Source organism: Pezoporus flaviventris, unplaced genomic scaffold (assembly GCF_033815535.1).
Source record: "Pezoporus flaviventris isolate CSIRO_AGI_PZ_B2104156 unplaced genomic scaffold, CSIRO_AGI_Pfla_v1 ptg000002l, whole genome shotgun sequence".
Lineage (NCBI taxonomy): Eukaryota > Metazoa > Chordata > Aves > Psittaciformes > Psittacidae > Pezoporus > Pezoporus flaviventris.
The window spans coordinates 18,262,996-18,281,362 of NW_026892550.1; the positions used below are offsets into that span (position 1 = coordinate 18,262,996).

At 40.6% G+C, this 18,367-nt stretch overlaps 1 protein-coding gene across 8 annotated transcripts in view; it reads left to right on the forward strand.

Moving 5' to 3' along the window:
* Positions 1-18,367, forward strand: part of PCDH7 (protocadherin 7) — a 296,359-nt gene that overhangs the window by 46,196 nt on the left and 231,796 nt on the right. For 4 of the 8 annotated variants that reach the window (XM_061470666.1, XM_061470677.1, XM_061470700.1 and 1 more), the window contains exon 2: positions 16,270-16,329. The exons of the other annotated variants lie outside the window; for them this stretch is intronic. In XM_061470666.1, coding sequence (XP_061326650.1) covers positions 16,270-16,329 — 60 coding nt within the window. The remainder of the gene's footprint in view (positions 1-16,269; positions 16,330-18,367) is intronic. 8 annotated transcript variants of the gene reach the window in all.

Here is an 18,367-nt window from a genome sequence, read left to right on the forward strand (position 1 = left end):
ATGACTTGTAATACAATAGAATCATTGATCATGAAACTGATCTGGTTTATGTTCCCAGTGTGGTCACCACCTTTATACTTTGGGAGGTATATGATGGAGGTGCTTAGCAATTACACATCTTTTTTCTCCTTCTCAGGTGCTCAACCTGTGAAGGAGACATCCTTTTACCCTCCTAGTCGTCCCCCCAGACCATTTACATTTGAGAGTTTCGAATTTTTTAAATGGCCTTTTAATGCTGTTGAGACTTGTTTGCTGATGGTGATGGGAATCACCATGCTAACACGCATACAGAGTGTGTTTTGCCCACTACTGATTTCAAGAGTTAAGCAGATTCAGGTTTGGGTCTTGTCTGGGGTCAAACGACGATGTAGGAGGACCGAGAGATTTTCCCAGAGGCTGGACAGCCATGAGTGGCAGGGTGTGTGGGATAGTATGGGCAAGTATCTAGGTCAGTGGGCCCCCCCAGTATTTTGGAATTTCACTACCGAACAACTGCAAAATCCAGAAGAATTAGTAAAACACTTAAATGAGGTGTGTGGTCATTCTGGCCATACCAGAGATGGACAAATCACGGCAACGTGCTGGGGCTTGGCCTATGCTTACAGGGCCTTGTTCAACACTATCCAGCACCTTCAAAAGGAAAAGAATGTCGGTGGATTTGAGGGCAAAGCGACAGTCGCTACTCAAACTTTGGCTGCAATGAACTGCGCAGCTACCCCAGTGGCAAGTACAGCAGCTGCTCAAACTTCAACTGCAACAGACAGCGCGGTTACCCCAGCTCCAAGCGCGGTAGCTACACCACCCCCAGCAACAAGTACAGTCGCTACTCAAACCACAGTGATAATCACTGCAGCCAAACCAGAGGACCAATTCGTACCAATATCGGTTGCCCCTGTACGCAAGAGAACAAGCAAAAAGGAGGCAAAAAGGGTGAAGCGAGATGAAGAACCAATGAATTCACCACCCGGTCCAGAATCTGATCAGGAGTCATCCTCACATGACGAAGAAGAAGAAGAAGAGGTAACTTCTCGACCTCGGACCTCAACCGAGCTGCGGAATATGCGAAAAGATTTTACCCGTCAACCAGGGGAGCACATCATCACCTGGTTACTCCGATGCTGGGACAATGGGGCCGATGGTCACGAACTAGAAGGTACAGAAGCCAAGCAGCTGGGATCACTTGCTAGAGAAGGGGGAATTGACAAAGCAATTGCAAGAGAGAAAAAGTCCCTCAGCCTTTGGAGGAGGCTCTTGGCAGCTGTGAAAGAAAGGTTTCCGTACAAGGACGATGTTACGAGTCGTTCGGCCAAGTGGACTACTATAGACAAAGGCATCCAGTCTCTGAGGGAATCGGCCATCGTAGAGATGATCTATCACATCAAGCCGAATAACGGGGATACACCTATAGATCCAGATGAAGTTGAATGTACACGACCCATGTGGCGAAAACTTACACGGAATGCACCATCATCATATGCCCATTCATTGGCAACAGTGACCTGGAATGACATAGTACCACTAACAGTGGATGAAATGGTTCATAAACTCCGAGAGTTCGAAGACAATCTCACTCCTTCCATCATCTCAGCTGTGAAAAAACTGTCCCAGGACCTCGACAAATTGAGGGACGATGTATCTGATTTATCCAGCTCCTCACGTGTACCAACACGCGTCTCAGCTATTAACAAAAGACGTCCTATTGTTCAAGAGAGGAGATACAGACGGTATACGCCACGGGGTACCCTATGGTTTTACCTGCTGGATCACGGAGAAGACATGACAAAGTGGGATGGAAAACCTACTTCAGCTTTGGAGGAACGGGTGAGTGAACTGAAGAGGGGAGCAAGGGCCAAGACTGATCGTCCCATGAGAGCTACGGCTTCAGTTTCTGGTGAGCAGTTTCCCAGATGGAGTGGAAGAGCTGATTTTACTCCAGCTCCTGTGATAACGAAGAATAATCCCTTTCAACACGACTTAAGTGTCCAATGCTGTGACGACCATTAGAGGGGCCCTGCCTCCAGCCAGGTGGAGGTAGGGGACAATCGGATTTACTGGACTGTGTGGATCAGATGGCCTGGCACATCAGTCCCACAGAAGTATAAGGCTCTAGTAGATACCGGTGCACAGTGTACCCTGATGCCATCAAGCTGTCAAGGGGTGGAACCCATCTATATTTCTGGAGTAACAGGAGGATCCCAAGAGTTGACTGTGCTGGAGGCTGAAATCAGCCTGACTGGGAGGGAGTGGCAAAAGCACCCTATTGTGACTGGTCCAGAGGCTCCATGCATCCTCGGCATAGACTACCTCAAGAGAGGGTACTTCAAAGACCCAAAAGGGTACCGGTGGGCTTTTGGTATTGCTGCTTTGGAGACTGAGGAAATTGAGCAGCTGTCCACCTTGCCTGGTCTCTCAGAAGATCCCTCTGCTGTGGGGTTGCTGAAAGTTGAAGAACAACAAGTGCCAATTGCGACCACAACAGTGCACCGGCGGCAATATCGCACCAACCGAGACTCCCTGATTCCCATCCATCAGCTGATCCGTAGACTGGAGAGTCAGGGGGTGATCAGCAGGACCCGCTCACCCTTCAATAGCCCCATATGGCCAGTGCGAAAGTCTAATGGAGAATGGAGACTAACAGTAGACTATCGTGGCCTGAATGAAGTCACACCACCATTGAGTGCTGCCGTACCGGACATGCTAGAACTTCAGTATGAACTAGAGTCAAAAGCAGCCAAGTGGTATGCCACGATTGATATTGCCAATGCATTTTTCTCCATTCCTTTGGCAGCAGAGTGCAGGCCACAGTTTGCTTTTACTTGGAGGGGTGTCCAGTTCACTTGGAACCGACTGCCCCAGGGGTGGAAACACAGCCCTACCATTTGCCATGGACTGATCCAGACTGCACTGGAACAGGGGCAAGCTCCAGAACACCTGCAATACATTGATGACATTATTGTGTGGGGCGATACAGCGGAAGAAGTCTTTGAGAAAGGGAGGAAAATAATCCAAATCCTGCTGAAAGCCGGTTTTGCCATAAAACGGAGTAAGGTCAAGGGACCTGCACAGGAGATACAATTTTTGGGAATAAAATGGCAAGATGGACGTAGACAGATCCCCACAGATGTGATCAACAAGATAACAGCAATGTCTCCACCAACTAATAAGAAAGAAACGCAAGCTTTCTTGGGTGCAGTGGGGTTCTGGAGAATGCACATCCCAAATTACAGTTCGATTGTAAGCCCTCTCTATCATGTGACCCGGAAGAAGAATGATTTTAAATGGGGCCCTGAGCAGCAACAAGCCTTTGAGCAAATTAAACGCGAGATAGTTCATGCAGTAGCCCTTGGACCAGTCCGAACCGGACCAGATGTAAAAAATGTGCTGTACACTGCAGCTGGGGAGAACGGTCCTACCTGGAGCCTCTGGCAGAAAGCTCCAGGGGAGACTCGAGGTCGACCCCTCGGCTTTTGGAGTCGGGGATACAAAGGATCTGAGGCCAGCTATACCCCAACTGAGAAAGAGATACTGGCAGCCTATGAAGGGGTTCGAGCTGCTTCGGAAGTGATTGGCACTGAAGCACAGCTCCTCCTGGCACCCCGGCTGCCCGTGCTGGGCTGGATGTTCAAAGGCAGGGTCTCCTCTACACATCATGCAACTGATGCTACATGGAGTAAATGGGCTGCACTAATTACACAACGAACTCGAATAGGAAATCCCAGTCGTCCAGGCATTCTAGAAGTCATCATGGACTGGCCAGAGGGCAAAGATTTCGGAATGTCACCAGAGGAGGAGGTGGTGCGTGCTGAAGAGGCCCCACCATATAATAAACTGTCAGAAAGTGAAAAGCAGTATGCCTTGTTTACTGATGGCTCTTGCCGTATTGTGGGAAAGCATCGGAGATGGAAGGCAGCTGTATGGAGTCCTGGACGACAAGTTGCAGAAACTGCTGAAGGAGAGGGTGAATCGAGTCAATTTGCCGAGGTGAAAGCCATCCAGCTGGCCCTGGACATTGCTGAACGAGAAAAGTGGCCAGTACTTTATCTCTATACTGACTCATGGATGGTGGCAAATGCCCTGTGGGGGTGGTTGAAGCAATGGAAGCAGAGCAACTGGCAACGCAGAGGTAAACCCATCTGGGCTGCTGCACTGTGGAAAGATATTGCTGCCCGGGTGCAGAACCTGGTGGTGAAGGTACGTCATGTAGATGCCCATGTACCCAAGAGTCGGGCCACTGAGGAACACCAGAACAACCAACAAGTGGATAAAGCGGCTAAGATTGAAGTGGCTCAGATGGACTTAGATTGGCAACATAAAGGTGAATTATTTTTGGCCCGGTGGGCCCATGACACTTCAGGCCATCAGGGCAGAGATGCAACATATAGATGGGCCCGTGACCGAGGGGTGGACTTAACAATGGACACTATTGCCCAGGTTATTCATGAGTGTGAAACATGTGCTGCAATTAAACAAGCCAAGCGGTTAAAGCCTCTTTGGTATGGAGGACGATGGTTGAAGTATAAATATGGGGAGGCCTGGCAGATTGACTATATCACACTGCCACCAACCCGCCAAGGCAAGCGCCATGTGCTTACCATGGTGGAAGCAACCACCGGGTGGCTGGAAACATACGCTGTGCCCCATGCCACTGCCCGGAACACCATCCTGGGCCTTGAGAAACAGATTTTGTGGCGACACGGCACCCCAGAGAGAATTGAGTCAGACAATGGGACTCATTTCCGGAATAACCTTATAGATATTTGGGCCAAAGAGCATGGCATTGAGTGGGTATATCACATCCCCTACCATGCACCAGCCTCTGGGAAAATCGAACGGTACAATGGGCTGTTAAAAACTACACTGAGAGCGATGGGTGGGGGAACTTTCAAGCATTGGGATACACATTTACCAAAGGCCACCTGGTTGGTCAACACCAGAGGATCTGCCAACAGGGCCGGCCCAGCCCAGTCAGAACTTTTACATATTGTAGAGGGGGACAAAGTTCCCGTGGTGCATATGAAGAATTTGCTGGGGAAGACAGTCTGGGTTATTCCTGCTTCAGGTAAAGGCAAACCCACTCGTGGGATTGCTTTTGCTCAGGGACCTGGATATACTTGGTGGGTAATGCGGGAAGATGGGGAAGTCCGATGTATACCTCAAGGGGATTTGATTTTAGGGGAAAACAGCCAGTGAACTCAATTGTATGCTGTTGCCTGCTGTGTAATGCTTTTATAGCCCATCAACTAGATGTCTCCAGGTCACCAGCGACTGGCCCTGACTTCCCTCCAGCCATCATCCCAACAGAGAATGAACTTGGAACATCATGGACCGAATGGACTCGGCAGCATTATAGGGATTGGTCCATGCACTAAGAAAATGATTTTTTTTCCTCTTGGTCTGTATGTATATGGATGTATATATGTGGGAGAGCGATGGTGTATTGAAAATGTGGGATCTGAGCACGACGTGAATGGTATGGAATAAGGGGTGGATAATGTCCTGGGTTCAGCAGTAGCAGTCATGTTTTTCCTTTGTGTTAACTGGTGCAGTGCTGTGTTTTGACTTCTAGTTTTGAGAACAGCGTTGGTGAAGCCGATGTTTTCGGTTGTTGCTAAGTGATGTTTACCCTGACCAAGGACTCTGTGAGGCTCATGCTCTGCCAGGGAGGAGGGGAAGCTGTGAGGAAGCAGAGACGGGGCGCCTGACCCGGGCTAGCCGGGAAGGTATTCCATACCACAGCACGTCATGCCCGGGGTGGGGGGTAACTGGGAGTTACCCGGAAGGACAGGAGCTTCCGGGTGGAACTCGTTTTCTTGGCCGGTGGTATCGTATTCTCTTCCCTTGTTATTTTCCCTTATCATTGTTTTAGCTGATAGTAGCGGTGGTGATTTGTTGCTGGACTGTTCTTGTCTCAACCCGTAGGAGTTGCACTCTCTCGATCCTCCTCCCCGTTCCTCCGGGAGCGGGGAAGGGGAGAGCCCCGGTGCAGGGAGGGGGGGGGAGACGAACACGGACCTTGATTGTTGTCAGCTTGGCACCACTCACTGGGAGTGAGTGAACAAGTTACCTGACTGGGTTTAAACCACGACACTTACCTTGGTAGAGAAAGTCTTTTCACACTCTAAGCACACACTGCATACTAGATTTAATTCAATACAAAAGAAGTGGAGACACACTTAAGACAGATTTTGAGTCCTAAAATAAGCATTTCGCTATTTCACTGAAAAAGGTGCTTTTTTTTTTTGATGATGAAAAAGGAGAAAAAAAGCCTCTCAACCCCAAACCTTAAACCAAAATAATATATAGTATTAATTCATATTCCCATGTACCACTTCTGTACATAAACTAATCTGTGTTGAGGATTTTATGAGCAAAAGGATTAGTGGTCACCTAATATTTGTAAGCATGTGAAATATGCTATGTTTGAATTGCCAGAGTACAATCTAATGTGAGGTAATTTAACTGATCTCACAAATATTTCAATGCAACTTTCAATGTAACTTTGTCCTGGGTTCAGCAGTAGCAGTCATTTTTCTCCTTCTTAGTAGCTGGTGCAGTGCTGTGGTTTTGACTTTCGGACTGGGAACAGCACTGATAACACCGATGTTTTTAGTTGTTGCTATGTCATGTTTACTCTGACCAAGGACTTTGCGAGTTTCATGCTCTGCCAGGGAGGATGGGAAGCTGGGAGACAGCAGTGAAAGGACACCTGACCCAAACTAGCCAAAGAGGCTACTGCTACTGTCCTGGGTTCAGCAGTAGCAGTCATTTTTCTCCTTGGAGAGAAGGTTACCCTGAAGGTCTAGATCACTGCTTGGTCAGGCTGGGCATCGGTCGGCAGGTGGTGAGCAACTGTATTCTCTTCCCTTGTTATTTCCCTTATCATTATTATTATTGGTGGTAGCAATAGTGATTTGTGTTATACCTTAGTTACTAAACTGTTCTTATCTCAACCCGAGGGAGCTACATTTTTTCAATTCTCCTCCCCATCCCTCCAGGAGCAGGGTTGGGGGGAATGGGAGGAGTGAGACAGAGGCTGCATGGTCTGATTTACAGCTGGACTTAAACCACAACAAACTTTCATTGCAGTCCATTGTTCAGCTACTTTCAGGTGTGTACTGTTAATACAGCAGCCTGATTTCGACACATAACTTAATTGCACATATATAACTACTGTCAAATCTAGCTTAATTTTGGTCATTTTGGGTTTAATGTAAAAGGATGCCCAAGAAATTAAAGGTCACTTAATTAACTGCTTATTTTTCTTTCAATTTTGTTCTGTATTCTGCATCATGTATTAAAGATAAAAACAACTTTCTCTGTTTCCATTAACAAAAGTGAATAGAGAAGAAAAAGCAATTACTTGTAGAATGTAAAATCCTTTTGATAATTTACCAGACTTTAATTAAAATAATCTACCACGCTGTCCTCATAAGACAGACTATGACAAAAGCTCTTACTTGTTATGAAACACAATATTAGTCATTGATAAAAGACTTAAAAAGTTGCAACTTATTTTGAAGCATGGAATTTATATTTCCTTTGAAAGGCAACACATACATATAAAAACCCCTCTGGTTTCAAACTTAATTTTAAGAAAGTGAACAATTGACAATGCAAACAGCTTTACACTGTCAGTATATTTTCCATAGTGTTTTGCATACATATAACATAGTATCTAAGGATCACCATATTCTTTATAAACTTATCTTGTCATTATGATGCTTCCATTATGTAACTTAAATGAATATGTAGATGAGAGTAACTGAGAATTTATAAATCTTATAAACCATTTGACTACAACTTGGAGGTACACTGAAGAGGGACTCAGGAAAGCTAATTTCAGTTTTCATCTACTGAGCAACACTCACCTTTAAATAATGTTGTTTTATGAATTTGCATGCTTTCTGTAATCTATTCAAATATTAGATTTAGCTTATGCCTATTTAAAAGATACAGCCTGACTCTGCTCTTGACATTTTTTTTCAAACTGGTGATAGACTGGTAGCAGTGCTTACTTTTGTCTTCTAATATTTTATTTTCTTAGTGGTCTTGATTAATTACTATTTTTCTCCTTTTATTACTACAACATCTCTACAAATCGGGAAGTTGCCCTGATCAGTGAGATTTCTGGGGTGAGAGTGATACGTAATTGTACTTTGGAATTTGATATAAAGGTTGGTGAGTCTGCCCTAGCCATCTCCTGCCTACAGATCCTGTATGAAGCAGTTAAACCCAGACCCCACCTACATCTCTCCCCCTCACTTCGTTCCGTAACTTTTTCTTTTAGTTTACTTTAGCTTTGGCTGTTCTGAGGGGACTCTACCTTTAGAGTCTTACTGTGCCTTTGGCATAATCCACTTTGCTGTCTGACATCTGGAGACCAGGAATAATCCACCCAGGAAAAACCAGTGGGTTTCCTGCTGCTCAGGCAGTCTCTGCTCCTCTATGCAGCATTTTTACCTTTGTTCTCCTCTATAGGTAATCTCTTGTTAGCCCCCCTGAAGCAAGGGCAGGCATGGGATAGTGGGGCAAGAGAAGCCCCTGAAGCCTGTTATACCCCCAAGTATAGAAGGAGGGTCTATATTGAACAGGGATTACTGGCCTCATGTCTCCGAAAGGCTGAAGTGTAAAGAATTCTTATGAAATCTGTTGTGCCCATGAGATGAAAAGTAATAGTTCACATTGCAAAGTAAGCGGTAAATGTATCAGCTTGCTATTTCTGCCACATCATAGCAGTCTGTTTTAAATATACCTATAAAGCTTTTAAATCCATGCATAATACTTCTGTCAAAAGCATTTCTCTGAGGTCCCCTTTGGCTTTGCAGTTGCAAATGGGGTAAGCAACAAATTTAACTGGCATATACCATTCCATGCAGATTGTAAATTAGGCAATGATCTAAAAAGTCTTCTTTAAAATAAAACGGTTATTAATGCCATTAAAAGACAAAGCTGCATTAAAAAAACACATATGTGTCATTCACCTCAGTTTTTCTATACATTGGGCATTGAAGTCTTGCCAATTTTTCTTTCTTTCTTGTTTGGTGAGTGGGGATGATGCCTGGAAAAATTATAAATCAGTGTAATACTGTGACTGAAGTGACAAAGGATCACTGCAAAAAATAGAGATGTTCTGTCCCTAGGCATATTAATTCTAGGTCTTGGAAGAGTACATTTCTTTTTCTGACTCTATGGTTTATTCTGTTCCGCATTGGCCTTCAGTACTTGGTATGGACAGTGATTGTAGAGGAAGGTGACACAGAAATAATTTTCATACATAAGTCTCAGAGGAATGATATATCAAATGCCCTTTCAGAGGATCAAATACACAGGTGTTAATTCTGCGGTGTCTATTTTTTTTTCTTTTTTAATGGAATAAATTACATGATCAGAAAAATTAGGAATGAGAAAAGGGAGAAAGGAGGAGAGAATCAAAGAGAAGTACATTATGGGGTTATGGTCAGTATAGGGGTAAAGGTTTGACAAATGTTAACTGAGATAGACACTAAAGGGATAATTAAAAGAAAACTTTATTGAGCTATATTAACAAAACAAGAGTGAGAGAGAAGCAGGGCAATTATTACATTTAGAGGTGAAAGTTAACATAGCTGTGATACAGAAATGAAAGTAAAACTTTGCCTTGGTCTAAAACAAAGGTGATAATATTGTACATAGGAGGCAAAAGCTGGAAGTACCTGAGATAAAAGCAAAACTTGAATTCTGATACATGTAAGTCAAGGAGGAATGGATAAACATCACCACAGAATTGTGGGTGATATAAAACAAAGCATCCCATGTCTTCCTGTCAATGAATCTGTTAGGACAGAAATGGTGCTGTTTTGTCAGAGAATAAAAAGTACAGTATTTGTTTTTAAGTAGGGATGAAGGTGAAAAAAGAAGGGATAAAGGTCTACAAGGGTGACCAATTTTTGTCAAAGTAGAGCAGAATTTATATGAAAAATAAAAAGGTTGCTGACAGAAAGGAAGCAGGAAAATGGGATAAAAACAGAAGTTGAAAATGGCTTTACTGAAAGCAGTTAGTGCAAAGCAATCTGATACCTTCCTTTGAAAAGATAATAAATTTGCTAGATAAAGAAAATTTAGTAATTTCTCTCTTTGGACTTCAGCAAGCAGTTGATACCGTGCCACCTGGGCACCAGAGGAAGATGATAATTACTAGAGGAATTACAAAATATGTAAGAAATTCACTAAAATGAGAGGACAGTTGGTGTTGTCGCAAAGATAAGGGTAAATAGAAGGAAAGTTAATCAAGTCAAGCATGAGTCTTAAGACTGATTTTGCTTTATACTTTGCTTGTGCATAGAGTGCAAATATAGTAATGAAACTTGATCATGAAATAAATATGATAAACATCATGAGTTTGTGTGAGAATTAGACTGTAGCAGACAAAGGACCAGGAAACTCCTTAGACTGTAGCAATTAAAATGAACCTTTACTCCTCAAAATACAATAGCGAGAACAAGACAAGCTGTAAATTTGGTTATGAAATCGTGATATGGAAGCAGTAGAGGATAATTTAATGAATCAGGTAGAGTTACTATGAGCAGCAGTGTGACACAGGCAAACTTGTTTCTGCAAAGTAAAGATGAATCAGGTTGTGTGCTGCTGTGAAAAAAATGGACATATTCATGTGATTTGAGGAGTTATTTATAAGACTTCATCTGAAAATCCTGGTCAACAATTTTGAGGAAGAATTTAGCTGAATTATAAGAATTTCTAATTACATTTTGAGATTCAGAAAGATCTATTTAATAACCATGGAATATAAAGTTAGCTGTGAAAGAGCTGACTAATTCAAACTTAAGTACTTCACAGGAATTCTTTAGGAGTTGACTTATGCAGACATAAGGCTCTTGAGAGACATGCTGTGTCAGGCTGAAATTGGATGGCTCAAGCTGTTACTATCCTCAAGGCATGAATACTTGAACCTCCTTTGAATCACTTTTTGAACCACTGCCTGTTATACTGCGGTAATTCTGGAATTCTTTTACTTTAGTACACCCAGCTGAAGATTGCAGTAGTACATGAACTCATTCATGGGCATACCTTATAACCCTGCCCTGAAGGCTTTATGCCGTTCATGTATGCTACATGTACCTCAGAGCCTTGAGAAAGTAAATATTGAGAGGAGATTTGATTGCTCTTCATAAAAATATTTTGAGTAAATGCCAGCAAAAAAAGTATTAATGAATAATGTTGATATAATAGCAATTAATATACCACTGTATTTTCAGTCTAGAAATTACAGAAAATGTTTCAACCTTCTGGAGATATGAGGTGATGTAAAAATATCTTGCTAGTTTTGAAATGGAATTTCATCAGTTTAGAAAAAGAAATTATAGTTATTTTCTTTCCAGTATGTTCCTGTACTTCTAAGAAAAGGAAGAAAGTAAAGTAAAAAAATAAACATGGGACAGACTTTTCACACCTTGGTTTCTTAATGATGGATGAAATTATTACTAGAATTATCTACACCAAGCTCAAGTTACGTTCTGTAAGCTGTTTAAAGAGCAGCATAAAACTCGCCATGTGAGATTTGAAGCATCAGAGGCATCTAAGGATATCAGTACTTGTTGTACTGTTTTTGTGAGCCTTTTTTTTCTTGACATGGCAGTATTACTCAGTCCGGAGTGTTGCTGTCTGAAGGCTGTAATAACTTGAATAGATAAAATTACGCATTAGAGTGCTTCTTAATGCATTAGTTCAGTAACGTAAGTGACAGAATTTTAATAAATGTATTATGGAAATAATATGCAAGACATATGGAAGACTATATTATTGAGACTTCTTTTAGGTAGATTAATCTTACGTTATTCCACTCTGTGCCTTCAAAAACCTATTAGCAAATTGTATTTCTGAACTATCTGAAATAAGTAAACACATATGTATTGAAAATAGAACAATAATATCATTATAGTGGATTGTATTGAAGACAGTTCTTTGCTTCAGGAATTGCAAGGCATTGTAGCAGACAACATTAAATATGTAATATATTTATTTTCACAGTTCTTATTATGATGGGGATGAGAGAGTTAAATGAGATATATTTATATTTGATGAGATATTATATTTTGGTTTTCATTCCTAACTATAGGTAGCAGAAGGTATATGCTCATGATAAATTTACATTAGGGTTTGTTTTTTGTATTTTTTTTTTAGAAAGAACTGATTTCTTAACGGTTAAGTATGGGTGATTTTTTGAATTCTGAGGTATAAATTCTTTAGTTTGTGGGGATGAATGCATGAATTTCAGGGGAGTGGCACGGACACAGTCTTTCCATGTGTAACCACTGTCTTTGTGAGACAGTGGTTAATGCATCACCACATTACTGCAAAGCATGACTGTGAACATAATTCAATGCTAATATCCTAATAATAGGAAGCGTCAGGATTTGCCAGATGCCTAAATGTTTAAAATTCATTCATAGGCATAATGTAAGCAGGAAAGCAATAAAACAGAGAGTTTGTAAAGGTAGTGAATGATACATGTTTATCTTATAAATTTTATGCTTGTAATGATGGGTTAAAAATGATAATTTATGTATTTTTCTGGTTTTGGTATCAAGTTTTGATGGACTTGATTTACCTTTTACCTAACATTCAGGAGTCAGCAGCAATCATAATTAAGTTGTAAAACTAGACCCAGCTGACACAAAGTAGTTAAGAATATGCCAAATTGAATTTAAGTAAGGTTAAATGAGACTACACTCATCTTAAACCCTGTACTACCTCCAGGTGTTTTACCCTTTTAAGCTTATTTCTTTAATTTTATTTTATTTTTTATCAGGATTATGGATAGGTTTTCTTATATTAGACCATGCCTGCTTGTTACTGGAATTCTAATGACTAAAATCTATGCATCTCTGTGATCTCAGTCCTCACTAATTTCTTTTTCAGACAAACTTTTAATTAATTTCAGTTTACCTATATTTTTATCCTATATATGGCCTTTAATGATTTACAAATATTGTACAAATGGCACAGCATAAAACTGTTTTATTGAACATTTTATTTGATGATTAATTTTATTTTGTTTAAGAATATGAGAATTAATATTCATTATTCAACATGTATATTCAAACACAATGTATTCAATACACTTCCTACAATTCCTCATGCCTTATTTTGATTTCTGTGACAAACTGAAAATGAAGTTGTGTCTGTAAAATGAGTTTAAAAATAGATTAGAAGCATCTTGTGGAAAGTAACAGGAAATCTATAGGAGATATATTTTTATCTGGGATTTGCTGTAGTGGGCAAAAATGAGCATGTTGTGCCTTTCAGTTCTGTTTAAGGCATATTGAATGTCGCAGCAACTTGTCTCAAATTTTTAGTAATACACACACATCAGTCAGATCAATATATGATATATGTTGCAATCATAATGTATTTACAGATACAAATTTAGTGCTAAGAAGAAATAGAGATGAGTGGCAAAAAAAATTAATATAAGGGTGCTCGCAGAAGTCAGTCATTCTGAGTTTGTAGCAATATGTTGTGGCTGTGATCGTCTATACTCAAAGTCTGACTCTCATTTGATGAAAGTTAATTGTGTATAATAACAAATATATATCACTAGTACTAAAATTTCACTTCCCAATAGCAATGTATATATAAGTTAATGAAAAAGAAGAAACAAATATGAATACCTATGAATAAACTTGGGATTATTATTATAATTTTAATATAGTGCAACATTGAAATTATGGAACAGATTTCCCATTGAAATATTCATACAAGAAAAATGTAATCTATCAAGGAAATATGTGAAATTATGCCTATGATAAACAGAAAATGGACTCAGTATGTAATAAAACTTTCAGGCCTGCATTTCAGTGTTATGGACTGGATTAGTGAAGAGCTGCAAGCATCTTGCTCATGAAAACTGAGGTAGTGACTCTCAGTTCTTCATTTAACTCTTTGGTATATGTGCATTTCCATGCCAGGAAATAGGAAGAGGAAAACCAGTCATATGTATTTTCTGGAAATTAGTAAGATTTTTTCAGCTGCCATAGAAAAGTGGGGAAAACAGCAATTCATTTCACAGAAACATAGTCAATGAAAAAAGATAATTTTCCGATTTTTTAATTAATCATTATATATGATGCATCTACATTAATGATACAGAGCACAGGAAGGGTTTATTTGGGTTTGAAGTCGAGTCCATACTTGGAGTCTTGCTGTACATATTTTAGTGCACCACTAACACTTCTGATGCATTGTCTTCCTTCCAGTATTGTCTTCAGGGTACCACATGGTGTGTGGCACTTGCAATGCAGACACAAGGTCCTCCATCAGTTTACTCTCTGTGACTGCGCAGTGTATGCCTAAGATTGGGAAGTGGTACAAACTCTCTTGCCTGTTAAGATGCGATGTAGAAAGGCACAATAAATTGCACTTTTATCCTTCCTTTTTTATACTGCACCAGCAGGTAAAATACACAGACACACTTAGACCACCATGATTATTTGAATTTGTGAGGATATAATATATTACATTTTTGATAAAAAGATCCAACACTTTGTCTAGTACGTGTCAGGTAATTTTCTTGTTTAGCTTTTATTTTGCATTGATTTATGATTTGATTTGTTAACTGAAATAATAGCGTGAGTTTCTGTCATAGAAGAAAGCTCTAATTATAGTAAAAATCTGTTACATTTATGAACCTATTGGACTTCAGAAATATCATATGAATGCACCAAATGCTCACAGATGTATCTGTCTTGGAGAAAGATATTTAAAATACATGTTAGTAGATCTCTGTTTATTGCATGCTGGACAAGTCTACTGTTGGAGTGAATGCATTCCCCTAAAAATTAGCAAAGCTTACATTTGCTATGAATTTGAATAGCTGTTGAAGTTAACAAGTTTGAGGTACTCAATGTACTTAAATAATAGGTAGAGAGATTGATCAATCAAGTTAGATAGACAAGTAAATGTGTTACCTATATTTCTATATATTGTTTTTTGGCTCATTGTGTGTTTTTGCTGTTTAGTCAAGCTAAGACAGTGGAAACTGAACAAAGAGATTCGCATGTAATTGGATTGATGATGATGATGAAGGATTTTACTGTGGTGTAAATATATTTCTTCTGCAACTAAAGCAGAATGTTTTGCTTACAGGAAGCCCAGATGGCTTCCTGTAAGAAGATCATATTTAGACTGAGGAACAGACGTTACTTATTTGAGGACATTTGGGAGTCTTTTATGGATTATGTTCAGAGAGCAAAAGCTGCTTTGTAGAGATGCTTGACATTGCTATCCTACATTTGTATAATTTGGTTTTAACTTTGAATATGTGTAATAGATTAGAAGTGATTCATTAAAACATTGGAAAATAAGGACTTAGTAGTGAGTGATGTGAACTAAACATATAATTATTAATAATTCAGAAACACTGGAAAAACTGAAAAGATTGGTGAAAGCAACCAAACGTTACATAACTGACACACAATGGGTTAATATTTTTTGTGTAGATGACCCATTTCTGAATGCTATTTTAAGAGCTTTTTTTTAAGAATGTATTGGACAGAAACCTTCACTGTTTATTAGAAGTGCATGTCTCTTCAGTGTTTTGTTCTGTTCATAAACGTATTGAACAAAGTGATTCAAAGGAAACGTGTTTTCCTATAGATCTCCATTTCCTTTATGTTCACCTTGAAGTGCAATGGTTGATACCTGGCATTTCGAATAACTTAGATGTTCATAGAATTATCACTGTATATTGTATGTTGCCATCAAAATCTGGCTCACTCACTCCCTTCTTTCGGGGGCTGTGTGTGAGGTGGATGAGGGGGAAGAAGAGTTTCCTGTTTGTTTTCATATAAAATCCCTATTCTTTGCTTCTTATAACTGTTTGATATCATTAACGATTTACCACACTATTTATCCCATCACTCCATGGAGAAAAGTTATGCTTGTCACTGATACCCAAAACATACTATTTTTTCCTCTGTCTGTAGTAACTGCAGGTAAGAAAAGCAGGAATACCTAAATCACTACAATTTCTCTATGATTTAAAACCATCCTGTTCCTGGACATAGTGTACTTAATTAATTATTTTTCTTAAGCAATATGTAATACTATTCTTACACTTTTTGCTGCCAAATAGTTCCTTTATGGAGTCTGTTTGGACCAAAGGGAGAGAAGAGGAATCTTTTTACTTGCTAAAATATCTGAGATACAGGATTAGGTTAGCCGAAATCTACTCACATCCCGGTAAGCAGACATATATTTTTGTATTTTTTATAGGTGGATACAGTGCAGACTACACAGTACCCTGGCCACATTGAGGACTCATGTAAAATGAATGTATGTGCTCGTAAGTGAATTATTAATGAAATGAAACTCCAACTCTAAGGGATGTTGGATCACAAAGTATATGAACTCTCTTTGCTCTCATGTTAAGAAATTGATTCCTAGGGGACAGGGTTACTGCAGAACTAAGTGGACCTTGAAAGCAAAGCTATTAAAAAAAAAAAAAAAAAGAAGAAAAGAAAAGAAAAAGAAAAACCATGATAAATCATTTTTAAATCCCCTGAAAACAAAAGATTCAAGTTACATTTTGGATACACTGGGAGAGAGATTAAACAGATTCCAGAATCCAAACCAAAAAACCAAATGGTATGTGAGAAAGGTTTGTTAAGCAGAATGATTATAAGTGGAGGAACAGGATCAAATACCATCTAATTTAAGAATATGAATAGGATGAAAAAACTTACAGTTTTCTGCTTTGTACCATCTTTGAAAGGGCTGAAATTTGATTAGATGATTGCTTCAATTAGTAACTCGGAGATGAGTGTGAACAAGACTGAATTTTCAGTGTTTGAGTTAAGGACGTATTTCATAGAATCATAGAATCGTTAGGGAAAGGACCTTAAGATCATCTAGTTCCAACCCCCCTGCCACGGGCAGGGACACCTTATGCTAAATCATATCACCCAAGGCCTCGTCCAACCTGGCCTTGGACACTGCCAGGGATGGAGCATTCACAACCTCCTTGGGCAACCCATTCCAGTGCCTCACCACCCTAACAGGAAAGAATTTCCTTCTTATATCCAACCGAAACTTCTCCTGTTTAAGTTTTAACCCATTGCCCCTTGTCCTGTCACTACAGTCTCTAATGAAAAGTCTCTCTCCAGCATCCCTATAGGCCCTCTTCAGATACTGGAAGGCTGCTGTGAGGTCTTCACGCAGCCTTCTCTTCTCCAGGCTGAACAGCCCCAAGTTCCTCAGCCTGTCTTCATACGGGAGGTGCTCCAGTCCCCTGATCATCCTCGTGACCCTTCTCTGGACTTGTTCCAACAGTTCCATGTCCTTTTTATGTTGAGGACACCAGAACTGCACACAATACTCCACATGGGATCTCACAAGAGCAGAGTAGAGGGGCAGGATCCCCTCCTTCGACCTGCTGGTCACGCTCCTTTTGATGCAGCCCAGGATGCGGTTGGCTTTCTGTTCTGCAAGCGCACACTGCCAGCTCATGTTCATTTTCTCATCAACCAACACCCCCAAGTCCTTCTCCACAGGGCTTATCTGAATCTCTTCCCTGCCCAACCTATAGCTGTGCCTGGGATTGCTCTGACCCAGGTGTAGGACCTTGCACTTGGCATGGTTAAACTTCACGAGGCTGGCATCAGCGCACCTCACAAGCATGTCAAGGTCCCTCTGGATGGCATTCCTTCCCTCCAGCGTATCAACTGAACCACACAGCTTGGTGTCATCAGCAAATCTGCTGAGGGCGCACTCACTCCCACTGTCCATGTCAGCGACAGAGATGTTAAACAAGACCAGTCCCAACACTGATCCCTGAGGGACACCACTCGTTACTGGTCTCCAGCCGGACATTGAGCCATTGACGACAACTCTGTGTGCGGCCATCCAGCCAGTTCTTTATCCACTGAGTGGTCCATCCATCAAATTGATGTCGCTTCAATTTAGAGACAAGGATGTTGTGAGGGACAGTGTCAAACGCTTTGCACAAGTCTAGGTAGATGACATCAACTGCTCTACCCCTGTCCATCAGTTCTGTAGCCCCATCATAGAAGGCCACCAAATGGTCAGGCAGGATTTCCCCTTAGTGAAGCCATGCTGGCTGTCACCAACCACCTTGTTGATTTTCATGTGCCTTAGCATGCCTTCCAGGAGAATCTGCTTTTTGTGGTTTGCTGAAAAAAAAAAAAGAACAACCCTGATGATGTGCTAGATAAACAAAGAAAAAAATTATACCTCAGGACTGAATTTCTGGAAATCCAAACATAGTTTTCATATTTGGAAGTCTGTATTACTTGGGGACCTGAGACAAAGTGGGGGAGAGCAATTAGGCAAAGCAGTCTTGGGTCTTCAGCTT